Source organism: Dipodomys spectabilis, unplaced genomic scaffold, assembly GCF_019054845.1.
Source record: "Dipodomys spectabilis isolate Male_0828 unplaced genomic scaffold, ASM1905484v1 ptg000146l, whole genome shotgun sequence".
Taxonomy (NCBI): Eukaryota; Metazoa; Chordata; class Mammalia; order Rodentia; family Heteromyidae; genus Dipodomys; species Dipodomys spectabilis.
In genome coordinates this window covers 1824411-1841442 of record NW_024870823.1, presented here as the reverse complement: position 1 = coordinate 1841442, position 17032 = coordinate 1824411, and the positions used below count along the sequence as shown (strand labels likewise).

The 17032-nt window shown below is 35.1% G+C and overlaps 1 protein-coding gene across 2 annotated transcripts in view; it reads left to right on the top strand.

Moving 5' to 3' along the window:
- The window catches only part of Fut8 (fucosyltransferase 8), a 102173-nt gene that overhangs the window by 43753 nt on the left and 41388 nt on the right, over positions 1–17032 (top strand). For both annotated transcript variants that reach the window (XM_042691830.1, XM_042691831.1), the window contains one exon: positions 10056–10293. In XM_042691830.1, the coding sequence (XP_042547764.1) occupies positions 10056–10293 (238 nt within the window). The remainder of the gene's footprint in view (positions 1–10055; positions 10294–17032) is intronic.

The window sequence follows — 17032 nt, the reverse complement described above, 5'->3', positions numbered from 1 at the left end:
CAATAATCAAAAGGACAAAGGAATATATAGCAATGATAGCATGATCAACTTATAAATGTTTAATTCTATGTGTGCTTAATAAGAGAACTTCAAAACACATGAAATAAAATCTGTAAGATCTGAAAAGAGAATAGCAAAATACAGTTGAAGACTTTATCATTGCTGTCAGTGATTGATAGAAGTACCAGACAGAAAATAAGCAAATATATAGAAGAACTGAACAACTGTCAACCAATGGGAATGAGCAAACAATTGTAGCATATTTCACCCAACAAGAGCAAAAAATACATTCTTAACAAGTATGTATTGTACATATACTTAAATACATCATATCCTGAATAGTAAAACAAACATAAAACGGTAAAAATCACAGAAGTTTATTCCTTTATCAAGTCATAAATTATAAATGAAGAAAAATAATAAAAGTCATTTCTAAACATTTGAAAGTTCAATAATTCATTTCTAAATAGATCATGAGATAATGAAGAAGTATTTTATCAAATAAAATGATACAATCAACTCAATGAACATGAAAATGAAATGCAACAAATCAGCTAAAGTAGAGTCTAGAGGGAAATTTATAGTACTTAAGTGCTTATAGATGGAAAAGTTCTCAAGCAAACAATATTAGCTTCTACCACACAAAAGAGAAAAGCCTGTTAAAAGGAGCAAGGTTAATCCTAAATGAGAAGAAAGAAGGAAATTATAAAGGGTGGAAATTAAAAAGAGAAGGGTGACAAAACAGTTGTTGTTTTTTAGTCAATAAAATTGCTGAATGTAATTGGTTCATGCCTATAATCCTAGTTACTTATGAAGCTAAGATACAGAGGAGTGTCTTTTGAAGCCAACCTGGTCAGAAATAACAAGAAAAAACCAGGCTGGTAGTGTGTCTCAAGTGGTACAGTGCCAGCTCAACAAGCAAGCAAGCAAGCATGAGACCCTGAATTCAAGCCCCAGTACTACCAAGGAGCAAAAAACAAAAGGCAACACTTAGTAAGGTAGCAAAGAAAATGAAGATCTAACATAGATTAAGGTTAACATATGATAATATATATTAAAGTATTAAATGAATGAGAGGTTCTCACTATAGACATTTAAAAGACTGTAAGGAAATATTTTACAGAAGAAAAACCTTTATCCGTGGGATTTTATACCTTATATATGACTTAGATTCAAGTAAAATAATGGAATGATGTACTATTCAAACAATAATCAAAAGGACAAAGGAATATATAGCAATGATAGCATGATCAACTTATAAATGTTTAATTCTAGACTACTTCTTTGAACACCACAAACATTAAGAACTTGTTCAAGATTAAAGAAATTGAATTCATAATCTTCCAAAATTGCTTTTTACTTAATTAATTCTTCCATGGTAGATTCTAAGCTGGCGGCTTTTGATCGCTTCTTTTGCCAGTGCCTTTGTGTAATTTCTTCTCTTTAGTGTGGCACTTATTTGTGACTTGCTTCTAGGTAGTAGAATGTGGCATTTACACGACGTTTCATGGAGACTCTTTTCATCAGCAGAGTACCTATAAGTACTCTCTCTTGCTGGCTTGATGAAATAATAAGAAAATACATATTGCAAATAGCTGAGATAACTAGCAATAGGCCAGGGCCTCATGCTCAGATAAAACCATGGTTGTTGTTCTGTTTAAAGCAGAAGACCCAGCTACGCTGTGCCAGATTCTTGACCCACAGAAACTGTTAGATAATAAATACATGCTGTATTAAACTACTTAGTTTGTGATGATGGCTATCAACAATAGAAAACTAATATATCTAAAAAACACTTAAAAATAAATTATACCAATTATTCCAAATAATAAAAGGAAATACTTTCCACTCATTTATGAGGACAGCTATTTCCTGATTTCAAAACTAGTCAAAGACAGTATAGTCAAAGAAAACTAATTTCCATATACACTGTCACCCCCTAAAAAAAGAATCCTCAGTAAAATCTTATTAAATTGATTCCACAAGTATATATACACACATATATATACAGAAATACACACATGTGGAATATGTACACATACACATATGGGATGTATACATATATATATAAATATGTACATAAATAGACATGTAGAATATGTATATATATATACACACAGAGAGAGGTCTCTATATATAGATATATCATGGTCAACTAGGATTTATTTCAGGAATGCGAGGCTGTCTAACAGCTCTATGGTCAATTAGTTAATCTAGTAACAGATTTAAGAAGGAAAACAGAGCTATATAGTTATCAATTAAGAAAGTTTTTGATAGCAATCTAGTGCTCAGTCCTGATCAAACACTTAGCAAACCAGGAATTGAAAGAATACTCTTCAGCTTGATTTAAAAAAGAAAACACACACACAAACAAGTAACATCATATTTATTAATTAAAGACTAAATGCTTCTCCTTTAAACTTGGGAACAAGACAAGGATTACTTTCTCACCACTACTATTCAGTATCATAATGAAAGTTCTATTTGGTGCAATTAGGCTATGATTATCAGTGTAGAAAAATTCCAACAATATAACAGCAAAAGTCCTAGAATTAGTTAAGTGAATTTAACTAGCCACAGTAGATATAATCAATCAGCACACAGAAGTTTATCATATTTCCACACCATAGCAATACATAATTGGAAAACAAGATTTCAAAACACAGTGTTACAAGTCAGTGGTTTTCATGGATTAAGATTTGGGGAAAGCTGTGACTCAAAAGAATAGCATAGTTGTGTGGGTCATATGAGGTGGTATATGTTACAATATGAGTATATATAAAAACTGGTAGAAACAAAGGAGGAGGATGCAATGCTTGGTAAGAAATGTATGCATTATCCTGCCCATGTAATTGTAACCCCTCTGTACAGTATGTTCTCAAATAAAATAAAATAAAAAAAAAAAAACAAAAAAAAAAACAACTGGTAGAATTTATATAAAGCCTGGAATTTAGCTAATAGTATTAGGTAATGCCAGTGTGTGTGTGTGTGTGTGTGTGTGTGTGTGTGTGTGTGTGTGTGTGTGTGTGTGTGTGTGTGTGTGTGTGTGTGTGTGTGTGTGTGTGTGTGTGTGTGTGTGTGTGTGTGTGTGTGTGTGTGTGTGTGTGTGTGTGTGTGTGTGTGTGTGTGGTGAGAGAGAGATAAAGTACTGAGGCTTGAAAGACCTGAGATCTGTCCCTGAGCTTTTGTGTTCCAGGGCAATATTTTGCCACTTGAGTCACAGCTCAACTTCCTGCTTTTTGGTAGTTAATTGGATATAAGAGTCTCATGGGCTTTCCTGCCTGGCTGGCTTTTAATTGTGGCTAGGATTACAGGCTTGAGTCACCAGCATCTTGCTTTTTATTTTTATTTTATTTTATTTTTTTTAATTTAATTTAATTTTATTTGTGAACATACTGTACAGAGGGGTTACAATTACATGGGCAGGATAATGCGTACATTTCTTACCAAGCATTGCAGCCTCCTCCTTTGGTTTACCCTTCACATCCCTTCCCAGCCTCCCCCAGCATCTTGCTTTTTAAAATGTACTGTCATTAATTGACATCTCATGAAAGCTAAACAGTAATTCTCTGTACTACTTTTATAATTTATTACGGATCTTAAATTACTTGAAAGTAAAAAGTTACAATATTAAGGATTTTGGAGATTAAAGAAAATAAGGTGAATTGGTTAGAATACTCTTAACTGGAGGCAGTTTGATAAAAGTGATCTTAAGACCTCTTTCTCATTGAAAAATAATAACTGATTAGTTCAAAGAAATTTATGCTCAGCTACTAGTAGATTCTCGGTGTAGGGGCAGTTGCATAGAGAGATGAGAATTATCTCCCTCCTAGAGACATGTGATTTAATTTATTGTTCGATTAATCCAGTGAGTAGCTAAGTGCCTTAAGTACCAATACTACCCAGAAGGATGTCATTGTGTGGAATAGAAAAGCCAGCAAAATAGCAAAACTTACTCTGACTTTCATTTGAAATAAAACTACTGCAGTCTTTGCAAGGAATAGTGCCATCCAGTTTCCCTTGGGCAACTGTTTCATCTCATTATCTTCCCTAAGGCTTACATTTCTTTGGCATGTGGGCACTTTTACTGTTTCCTTTTTTCCCCTCTTTTTCCTCCCTTCTTTCTCCAGTTTTTTAGAAAAGAGTACCTGCCTTTTGAGGAAAACATGATTCTGAAATGGTAGGGAGGATCTTTCTAGAATTTAGTCTTAATATTCTAAGCATGCTGTTTAACTTTACTACTTAAGCTGATTCTAAGACCTGGGAATTGGAGTTGTAAACTTGTGAAGAAAAGTTGAAATACTTGAGGAGATAGATCTTTTGCGTGTGTGTGTGTGTGTGTGTGTCACACACACACACACACACACACACACACACACACACAGGATGGGCAGAATCTGTCTCTTTAGATTTTTTTATGGCCCTTGTAGAATATATTACCAAGATTGTTCTGGTGTACTCATCATTAGGAGTCTGATTTGGAGGCTTTCTAGGACCACCTGGAACAGTATAGCAGTTCCTTAAATGCCTCTCATTTATCTGTTATTTTCTACTGGATTTACACAATACTTAGAAGGAATTTGATTTCCTGAAACACTTGGTAATTTCTTCTGTCTGGGCTGTCGTGTTGCTGTTATTACTTACAGCTGATCACTATTTCAGGATTGGAAAGGACACCTTCATACAGTCTTAACTTTGCTAGGGAAATATTTCTGTAATATGTTGTTAGGGAGTTAATTTCCAGTCTTGGCTTTTAAAAAGGAGAATGCCTTTTAACTTCCTCTTTTATGGATGTTAAGTGTGCCCAAAGTCTTCATTTTAATTACCACCATACAGTGCTTCAGTTCACTTATTTGCTTCATTACCTTTTCAGCTTTGGTTTTGAAAATAATTTTAGAGAAAATTACATTGTTTCCAATACAATGAAATGTTTTCACCTCACTATTAATGAATCTTTTTTTCCTTATCACCACAAACTGGATATTGCAAATCTTTTTAAGCAAATAAATTAAAAACCTCTTTATAGTCTTGTGTTTAGACGGAGAGCACAGTAAAATTTAACTTACCTGGCCTAATACATTCCTTTGTTGTTACTGAACTCTCCTCATTGTAAATGGGAGCTATCTGTAGCTTATCTCCTTTCAGGAAGAAATGTTCTCAAGAGAGTTGCTGGAATGATTCCCTAGGGTTCTGATTCTTAATCCTAAACTTACAAAAGTAGCCATATAAGGCACTCTAAGCCTGAACTTTTTGTTACATCTTGTGTTAAAGAGACATCTTGGGAGAATAGATAAGGACAGTGGAAAATAGATTGTGAGGTCTGAATTCTAAATTCTGGATTGCGCACTACTTACTTATTTTTGTGATTGTGGTTATCTTCTTTTTGTCTTTTAAAATGTAAATAGGCTGAAGTATAGTCATTGAGCATTCACTATAAGAGAAATTTGATATGATTATGTCTAGTTTATATTGACTAAATATTTTCATTTCTTGTGGATTTAGCCTTTTCCTGTAATGTTTTTGTTTCATAGTAACCCTGGACAGATAAAGGGAGGGAATTACATTGTGCCTGAAACATTTGTCCTAAGAATACTTTAGTTTTGTAAGGAAAACCTTTATAAATAGTAAAAATCTATGATTTAGACTGGGAATGTAGCTTGAGTAAACATGTGCTTAGCATGTATAAAGTCCTGGGTTCAGTCCCAACTATTGTCCCCAAATTGTATTCACCCAGTGTGAAAAAAAGCCTCTCAGATTATAAATGATATGGTAGTTCATACCAGTGTGGAGTATGTATCATCTTATTCAGCCATCATCATTATCTCTGAGAGAAGGGTAGATTGAACAGGGAGAGTTGTTCAGTTTTAAATACATTAATTGAAGCAAAGTCATACAATTGAGTTCATAGCAGAATTTTCATTAGGACAAAAATCACACCCTAAGCCTCTCTACAAAGCTCTTTCATTAGCGCATGTTTTCTGAAGTATTTTGTTAAATTTATATCCTATTTCTAAAATTTGGATTGCTATAAATTATTACTACAAGGAGCTAGACTAAATCTGCCCATTGATGAATCTGGCTTTAAGAAGATCTCATATAAAATAATCTCACATTATAAACATGATTTTTATAGAGGTTATATTTTAACTGATTTTTTCATACTTTTAAAGTATGGACAACTACTTAATAATTTTAAAGACATTTCATGTAATAAATTACATCTTTCAAGGTTTAGCCTAAATTCAGTTTTATCTAGAATCCTTCATTTTAGCTGAAAGTGGATTTTTCAAAAATTCTTCAATTATCACAATCTTAGAACATTTAAATTGCTCCAGTAATTATTTATATGTGTGCTTTCATTTTCCATTGCTATCATTTTTGAAGATTTACTACATATATCAGATACATTAATGAATTTAAGTTTATTTGAAATTGCTTAATGACTGACACTCAAGGCTGAAGAGTAGAGTGAATGAAAGTCTTCCCATGGGACTCATTGGGACATTTTTTATCTGTATTCTCTCATTTTTCCATTCCCAGATAAGAAGTACTTCCTAGTGAGCTTCCTCCACTAACTTTATCAGAATCCCACATGTGTAAGGTGGGAGGAGGGTTAGTGGAGGGGACAATTGATGAGACTCCCAGTATAAAACAGCCACATTGCTGCAGTCTTGCATAACTGGTAGGCATTTTATATGAGTGCATTAAATAAGAAAAAATGCATTTTATTACCAGAAACAACTACCCTAGTCAAGTAGTGGAACAATTAAAGGGAAGCTTTCTTTGGTAATGAGGCCCCTCCTTTACATTTTTTTCCCATGGACAAGTCACACCTCTAGCTATCAGCTTGGTAGTGTAAAACCGAATCATGACCATTGACATGTTATTTGATAAGAAATTTGAAGATTACAAAACTTTTTATAGACTTTGTAACTCTTATGTTTGTTGTTTCTTTAACAGTGATGTACAACATAGACTTCGTTCACATCAAGGATTTCCTTCAAAGTTCCTTTCCACTAGAATAAATCACTGCATATCTCAGAGTTGCCTCTTGTTTTTAATCCTCTCTGCTTTCCTTAGAAGTAGTGAGTCCCCCCTCCCCCCCAGATTTTAATTTGTTTTACCAATACAACGTATCTGTTTCTCACTATCCTCTGATTTTTTTCTGGATGTTCAAAAAATATCCTTTAGAAAGGATATAAGTAGTTTGGGAAAAAATGAGATGTGGCTTTATTCTTTCAGTTTTATTTATTTAGTATTCTAGTCATTTTCTTTTTTTAACTACTCTGTCTTGTCTTCATTGATTATCTTTCATATGTAAACCTTTTTTCATTTCAGAGTCTAGTATAATGTTTTCCCCTTATGTCACCTGAAAAATTAATATATTCGCTCTCCAGCTTGATTAGAGGTCTACAAATTCTTTTATAAATTTCCCTTTCCTTTGTCTTATAACTTTTATGTCCAAAACCCTGAGTTCTAATAAAATTCTTAAGACATAGTAACTGTGATTTTCTTATCTACAGATATAAGTCTTCTTTTAAATAAAAGATCTATAGTTTCCAAAGTAAAGATCAGCTATTCCAATAATTATGATCCCTCATTTCTTTTTTAAGACAAAAGGTCAAGGTATGATGTAATAATAAGGGAAATGGGCATATAGTAGCAGTCTGTACTATTTTTACAGTGATTCAGTACATCTAAAAAGTGTTCAAAAGAAAAAGGTTATTGAAGAATATATAGACTTTTTATTCATAATGAATTCTGGAAATATTCAAGTGCTTTTGTTACAAATCATGAAAAATTGACAAATGTTTGTATCTACACCCTTGATAAACTTTGGATAAAGCTGTGGATCAGTTTGAGAGCATCATTTGCTTCCAGAATCTTTGTTGTTATGATACAGAAATTAAACGATATAGTTTTCCCATTCTTATATACTTTCCTTTTCCTAATCTTTTGTGGCTGAAACAACAAGATGGGATTATTACTGTACGAGTCTGCCACAGTCTCAAATGAAAAATATTACTATAAGAATTCATAGTCTCAAATAAAAAAGGATAAGTAATTTGTGCTTGATTGTAGAAACAATATTGACTAAATCTTTTGGATATATAAGAGGGTTAACTCTTCTTAAGGTTCGCATTGGTTCTTCTTTGATCTACAAAAGACCAGCTTGCTCTGATACATTTGAGTATAAAAGCTATCTCTTTTGGAGGTACTTGAATGTATTTTCCTTTTTCAGCTTTTCTTCAGAATGGCTTCATAGCCTACCATCTTAGCTTTTGTAAGGTGAACTCTACTGAAGAGAACAGATGATATCCCTAGAATATAGTTTTAGATTTGAAGTTTGTTGAATGCTTTATTCAAGGCTCATATAAATTAAGAAGTAATTACCTTGCCTCTTGCTGTATGAGGAAAATAGATTCTGTTCCTAGAGGCACCATCCTCTCTTTGCTTGCAGAAAAAAAAAGCTTGGAACACTCAGACTAAAGAATGCTTGTCAAAACAACTTGTTATATGAGGAACTAAAATCCCTAAGGATGTTTAGTAATAACTCACACAAATTAGAGCAGAATTGAAACTTTACCATTGGGATAAAAGACATTCTCATATCAGCCAACCATTTTTATGGCAATGTATAGAAATAGAAAAATGGACCTCCCAATTAAAAATTCAAATCAATATCAAGATAGTATAAAACATATTATGTATTCAGTTATAAAAATTGCTGGTAGCAAGCATCGTGTTTGTTTTAAAAAGAAACTCTCTGACTAATGTTTTACAGTTGTTGAATTCCACAATGTCTTTACTGAGTGTTTTTTACTTCCTAATGAAAAAGTAGGTTTTGTTTGTAGCACGTAGAACTCTGGAGATAAATTAAAAGATAAATTACAACTTCTTCTTTAGTTTTATTACAGAAAGTAAGTTCAGAATCTGAAGTGGTGCTGGAAATGAATGATTTTTACTTCCACCATTAAGTATGTTTGTAACTTTGAGTTAGGGTTATGTAATCACACTTATATGTTCTCAGTTACAGAAAAGTAGGAACACATTAAAAATTTTTGAATTATAATACATATATATAGGGCTGGGAAGGTGGCTCAGTGGTAGAGTGCTTGCCTTGCATGCATGAAGCCTGGGTTTGATTCCTCAGAACCACATAAGCAGAAAAAGCCAGAAGTGGCGCTATGGCTCAAGTGGTAGAGTGCTGGCCTTTAGCTAGCACTCAGCTCAGAGTTCAAGCCCTATGACCCTAAAAACAACAAAAAAATCCCATTATATGTATATTTGCCAGGCTAGGACCTTGGACTCACGGTCTGTGAACTGTCTCTGAGTTTATGTACTCAAGGCTAATGCTCTTCCATTTGAGCCACTGCTCCACTTCTGTCTTTTTTGGTAGTTAATTGTAGGTAAGAGTCTCACAGACTTTCCTGCCTGGGCTGACTTTGAACCACGATCATCAAATCTCAGCCTCCTGAGTAGCAAGGATTACAGGCATGAACCACAAGCACCTAGCTATTTTTATTATTTTTAAGGAAGTTTTTTTTTTTTTTTTGTCAGTAGTGGGGCTTGAACTCTGGGCCTGGGCACTGTCCCTCAGCTCTTCAGCTCAAGGTAAATGCTCTATCACAGTGCCACTTCTGGTTTTCTGATGGTTAATTGGAGACAAGAGTTGCATGGACTACTTTCCTGCCCAGACTGGCTTTGAACTGTGATCCTCAAATCTCAGCCTCCTAAGTAGCTAGGATTACAAGCGTGAGCCATCAGCACCCAGCTCTAAGAAAGTATTTTTAATATGACTGCTTTGTTTTTTATTTATTTAGCGATATTTTCTTAGTAATTGTCCTTTTTGGCTTCTGTCTCCCTACAAAGAAGTTGTCATTTTACATAAAATTTTTATTGGATCTAATCCTTAAAACTGAATTCTTGGCTTAAGAAGAATTATATGGGACCAGTTCCTGCTTACATCATTTTTGATACTCATGACATCTAAAGACATGTTAATGTCTCCGAACAACTTTATTTTCATTTTTGCTTGTTATTTTCTCTGACAGAATCCCAAGGACTGCAGCAAAGCCAAGAAGCTGGTATGTAACATCAACAAAGGCTGTGGCTATGGTTGTCAACTCCATCATGTAGTTTACTGCTTTATGATTGCATATGGCACCCAGCGGACACTCATCCTGGAATCCCAGAATTGGCGCTATGCTACTGGTGGATGGGAGACTGTGTTTAGGCCTGTAAGTGAGACATGCACGGACAGAACTGGCATCACCACAGGACACTGGTCAGGTAAGGAGCCGTGCAGCATGTCAGTTTTTTTGTATGATCAAAGTATCAGATTTCTAAATATAGGTTTTTGGATCATAAGCACCTTTTCTTCTGGATCCATGAATGCTATCCATTACCAAATAAAATTTACAAAGAAAACAAGTGTTTTCTAATCAAAAGCATGTTTTATGGCCACATATGATGGTGCATGCTTATAATCCCAGCAGTTTGGAGGCTGAGGCAAGAAGATTACAAGTTTGAGGCCAGCAGTACCACACTATCTGAAAAAATAAATAAAAATGTATTTTATGATCTATTTCATTTCTGATGTTTATTTTAAATTGTGGTTTAGGAAATTCACTTTTACTTCAAGGAGTAAAATCTAGACTTTTAATTATGATGATAATGATACAGCTTTTACTTTATAGGATGCTCTCACATTATTAAACTCATTTGCCATCATAATTATTGTATAAAAGTAGACAAAATTTTCAGACATTGACCTTTCCACTCTCTTTTCCTTCCTCCTTCCCTTTTTTCCTCCCTTCCTCCATCTTTTCCTTTTCCTTTTGCTTTGCCTTTTTCTTTTTTCTAGTACTGAGGATTTTACTCAGAGCCTTACACTTGTTAAGCAAGTGTTCTACCTGTGAACTCTACCCCCATCCCTTTTTGCTTTAGTTTTTCAGATAGCTACCTCAAACAATGCTTCCTCCTACCTCTACCTACCCATTAGTTGTAGTAGTAATAATAGTGGTAGTAGTGGTGGTGGTGGTGGTGGTGGTGGTGGTGGTGGTGCAGGTAGGTACTACTATACCCATCTTCTTTTTTGAGAGTCTCACTATGTAATCCCAGCTGTCCTGACATTTTTATCGTCCAGCTTCAGCCTCCTGCATTCTGGGATTATAAGAATGCACTACCACACCCAGAATCTGGACCGCCTTTTAATTTCAGAGCTGGGACTGGAATTCAGGCCCTCATGGTTGCGAGGCAGATGCTGTACTACTTCCATGCCTTTGGCTCTTACATAAAGCACACAAATGTAGTCTCTTTTAAGGGGCAGTTTAGAGGCAAAGAGGATGAACAATCAAAATGTAATAAAGTGGTGGGGACAAGTGAAGAATACTCCAAACCACATGGTGAATAACTATTTGAGGTTCTTTTGGAAGCATTATTATTTTTTTTAAACAGACCTAAAATGTAACTTGGAGGCAGCCTGTCAGGACATAGTAGAAGAATTTTTTTTTTCTTTTTTTTGGGGGGGGGGAGGAGGGTGTCTGGTCGTGGGGCCTGAACTCTGGGCCTGGGCGCTGTCCCTCAGCTCTTCAGCTCAAGGCTAGCACTCTACCACTTGAGCCACAGCGCCACTTCCGGCTTTTTTCTTTTTGCTTATGTGGTGCTGAGGAATCGAACCCAGGGCCTCGTGCATGCAAGGCAAGCGCTCTACCACTGAGCCACCTTCCCAGTCCCAGTAGAAGAATTTTTAGTCTGTGTGCATAACGTGATGAAAGAAGCAAGAGAACATGAAGTTGTTAGGAAAATTAGAAGCAGATCATTGTAACTTTTGAATATTGAGTGCTTACAAATGCTTTTAAGGACAAGTTTCTCTTTCAGGATTTCCATTTTCATGATTGTAGAAATTTTTTCTCACCAAACCCAGTTAGTTTTTATTTAGATAGCAAAGCTGTTGTTTTTGTTCCGAGTAGACAAATTGATAAGAAGTCATATTGCTTTCAGCTACTTCCTGGTGTTATCAATGCATTATTAAATTGAAGCAACTATCTCAAGTCACAAGGAAAATCCATAGCAAAAAAAAAAATCCAGAGCACATATTAAATTATACTGTAAATAGGATGAAACTAATGTTTATAAAGATTCTGTGTCTACTATCATATAAATTTTCCAGCTTATACCTTTAATAAGTGACCAATCTCAGGTGCCACTGATGGACAAACTAATATTAAGCAATAAGGTGATTAAAAATCACCTGTTAGATAGGCTACTATAATTCTTTACAGTAATAGTTCAGCTTCTGATTAGTGGAAACTTAAATGCACACATGACTTTAAGTCTCTTGTACAGACCTAAACAAGCATTTTAAGTGCATAAAGACTTTTGTCTGATTCAACTTCCATGAAGTTTCTTAAGATATGCTTTCCCATTTATGGTTCACAACTCTGTGTGCGTGTGCGTGTGTGTGTGCGCGTGTGTGTGTGCGCACGTGCATGCGCATGTGCATGCGCGTGCGCTAGTTTTGGTGCTTGAACTTAGGACTTAGGTGCTGTCCCTGAGCTTTTATGTTCAAGGCTACGGCTCTACCACTTGAACCAACCTCCACTTTGGCTTTTTTTTTTAAATGTTAATTAATTGGAGATAAGAGTTTCACAGACTTATCTGCCCAGGCTGGCTTCAAATTTCAGTCTTTGGATCTCAGCCTTCTGAGTAACTAGGATTAACAGACATAAGCCACCCAGCACCTAGCAAGAAATATTTTTATTCTAGGAATTTAGAACATCAATATGTCTTGCTAGATGATGGGAGGAGAAGAAAGGATGCTGAGCTGTTATTTTTAGTTTTCTGAACTTCATCAGTTAACTTTAGCTTTTGAACCTGAGAGTTTAGCCTCCAAAAAACAGCAACAACAAAAACAATCTTAATGAGCCAGGTGCTGGTGGCTCACACCTGTAATCCTAGTTACTCAGGGGGCTGAGATCTGAGGATCGCAGTTCAAAGCCAGCCCTGGCAGGAAAGTCCATGATTCCTATCTCCAATTAACCACCAGAAAACTTGAAGTGGGGCTGTGGCTGAAAATGGTAGAGCACTAACTGGCATGAAGCAAAAATGCTCAGGGACAGTGCATACACTGAGTTCAAGCCCCAGGCTGTACAAGAAAAAGAAAAGAAAAGAATTCAAGAAAAGAAAAGACAGTGATCTTATGTAGTGGGTGCCTTACTCCCTGTCCATCTTTGTTTGGTTGTAGTCACAAAGGAGAATGAGTAAGAGCTATTGATGGTTCGATTTTTCTCATAAAACTTATTTTCATTGTATATATTTGGTCCTTAAAATGTAAAACATAGACATGATTATTTAACATAATTATTAAATTACAATCTTCAACAACAGGAAACATCTTTAAGATGAAAATCAGGCCTTGATAAAAATATTATAGTTTCTCCATGTTAAAGTTACACACAAAGTTAGATGGAAAAAAAAAAAAAGAAAGAAATCTAGATAGGAAAAATAAGTTCTGAGAATAACTTTGAGGCAGTAGAAAAGCCCTGTGCCCAGTAAACCCATCACTTCATCACAGTGAGATTCTTGATCACTCTGACTCTGTGTGCTTCTCTGAGCCTCTAGTGCTGCTCACTATGTTTTCTTTTCCAACATTCTAGAGCTGAAAGATCTCCTCTCACCTGTAATGCTGACTTGATATAATTAGGGATTTTTAAAACTGGCATTGTTGTGGGGAACAAGTGTGTTGCAACCATACATGTTTGGAAAGCTTGCTATCCCTGCTCTGAAGGTCTAAGACATATCTCTGCCCTGTACTTCTCTGAGGTCACTGACCTCTGTGTGTGTGTGTGTGTGTGTGTGTGTGTGTGTGTGTACACGTGTGCTCTGGTATTCCAACTTGAACTTAGGGTCTGGGCTCTCTCTGTTCCTTAGCTTTTCCATTCAAGGCTTGGAGCTATCACACTTGAGCCACAGCTCCAGTTCCAGCTCTTTGATGGTTAATTGGAGATAAGAGTTTCATGGACTTTCCTGCCCAGGATAACTTTAATCCTCAGATCTCAGCCTCCTTAGTATCTAGGATTACAGGTGTGTGCCACCAGCACCTGGTTTCAAGAAAGACCCTTATTTCAGGAATTTAGAATGACAGTTTTAGAATATTTAGGTGCCTCAGAAGAACTCAAACTGCTTTGTACTATAGTGTTTCCTTTATCTTTAGTTCCCATTTAAGGAGATAGAAATATGCCTGTGAGAGTTCTTTTATAGCTAGAAATATATGGGCATTAAGGAGCTAAAATTTCCTCCATACTTTTTCTGTGCTCCATATTGCACACAATTGTACATACTTACTTTCATATTTGTGCCACAATGCTTCTCAAGTTGAGGTAGAAATAATCCTGGAGGAAGTGAATCAGAAGTTTGTAATTGCCACAATGTAACATTGTACATATTCCTGGCCTATCAATTTTATTTAATGTTAAAGAGGTGAAATCATTTTTAAATAATGAACAAGATATAGAATTGTATAAAATGAAAATTTAATAGAACATCAAACTTCATTCATGGATTTAATCAAGGTTTCTTATTCTCAGTGGTGTTGAGTTTTTTCCTCTTTGCAGTTGGGAAGGGTGGACGCTCAGAAGCCCCATTCTACCTGAGAGTTTTAATTGCTCATTTTATTTTGAAATAAAAGGTGTGTGGTTTTCGGACCTATATTTCTGGGTTATTTATGCATTGCCAAGCACTTGACCAGAGCACATTAAACACAGTAAATGAAATAAATAAAACATATCTCCCATATCTCATTCCAAATTTCAAAACATTTCCCTTCAAGCTGTCTTAGATGCTTACATTAAATTATAGATTTTTTTTTTTTAGCAGTGTGTTGCTAAGAATGAATCTTTTTAAGCAATATACTCTTTTTAGGCAGGTTCTGGCAGAATGAGTTCAGAGAAAAAGATTTGGTTTGGGAAGAAGCAAGACATGCTAAGCACCAAAGTCACTTAGAAGTGGGAACAATTTCATTGGAAACATTTTTGAAAAATCTCATGAAGTCTGTTTAGACCCAATCAAACACTGCTAGAGCTAGTAGTCAGTGAGGTCCCCTTATTTCCTATGATGTATCTGAGGCACATAGTCTTGATAACGTTCTCAGAAACTGGAAATGTTTTTGTAAACACTGATATGTCTTGTATGCTATATGTGTGTCCTTAAACATTTGATTAAATTATTATGAATCACATCAGGTTTTAAACATTGAGATAAATATACTCAATATACTCTTAAAGAGATGTTTCTTTTTAATTAAAAGTTTAATATAAGTAGCGTTTAAACTTAATGCCATTTGTATTCCCTGGGAAAAGAAATTTTACATCGTAGTACTATGTCTTTTGACCAAATATACAATATTATAGTTAGGGTTATTATGATTATTGCTCAATTTTGAAGTATAGCTTGATTTTTTAGAAAGTAAAACTGCCAAGCTGAGCACTTAATGGTTCACACCAGTAATCCTAGCTATTCAGGAAGATGAGATTTGAGGATTGTAGTTTGAAGCCAGCCCAAACAGAAAAGTCCAACACTTATTTTCAATTAATCAACAAAATTAATCATGTGGTAGAGCACCAGCATTAAGCAAAAATCCAAGCAAGAACACAGGCCTTGAATTCAAGCCCCAGTACCAACACATACACATACCACGCGTGTGCACGTGTGCATGCATGTGTGCGCACGCACACACACACGAAAAAACTGCCAGAAATATACTGATGCAAATAATGGGTACATTTATGATTTTACTATTAAAATTTCAAATATGAGTTAGTACCATAAGTAAGGAAGTGCTCTAGTCATTCAGTTAAAACTTGAGAATTTAGAAAGATGTTTGAAGGGTTGTAAAGATATGTATAACCCAGCCTCTGCCCCTCAGGAACTTGCTATTGAGTATCATAATATTTATTAAACATCCTCACATTATACCATATAAATACTATACTTAAGCTAGGTACACTAGCTGACATTAGTAATTCCAGCTATTCCAGAGGCATAGATTGGGAGGATTATGATTTGAGGCCAGTCAGAGCAAAAAGTCATCAAGACCCCATCTCAACATATAATCCAGGTACAGCAGGACATGTCTGTAAACCCCCTTCACATGTACTTCTCACTGTCCTGCACTACATTTCTTACTAGTCCACCTCCGAATGTATCCCTTGGAAGTTCTGTGTACTTTTGTTACAATGAGAAATTATAATTTCTTCATTTTAGAATATCTCTCCTCCACTGGAGTTTACAAAATCCTGTTTATCTTTTAGTATTGTTTTCTTTAAAGTATTTCCCTTCAGGTAACCTTGTTTTCATTTTTTATTTTGTTTCTTGTTTTTTTTCCTTAATGCCATTTCCGTGGCTTAAGCTGAGAGCTTCACACTCTTGGCTTTTTTGCTCAAGGCCAGTCTTCTACCACTTGATCCATAGCTTTGCTTCTTGCTTTTTGCTAGCTAGTTGGAGATATGAGTCTCAAATTTTGCTAGCATGACTTTGAACTGAGATCATGGGGATCCTCAGATCTCAGCCTCCTGAGTAGCTAGGATTATAAGTGTGATTTCCCAGTGCCCAGCTGCATATTTGTTTTTTTGTCATTGGTTTATGTGTCGCTTTGATGATTAATTATTTGAGACGTTTGTCATATTTCTTTTTTGTTTCTTCATTGTCTAATAATACTGGCCAGTAATTACTCAACATTAAAAAAAATTAAATTGCCTATTTCAAAGTATTTTCTGAAATTTCATGTGTGTGTATGCATGGGTACATACCCACATTTTGTGTGGGTATTTTGAATACACTAAATAAGTACTCTTTCATTGTACTGTATCCATAGCCCTTTAATTTGTTTTAAAATCTATCAAATATTACCCTGGTTAATGTGATTTAATTCGCTAATCAGGATTAAATGAGATTATATGCATGAAAATTTGAAAAATGTTTTTAAGATAAAGCCTTGTTGTTTATAACAAAATCCCACCAGACTTAACTT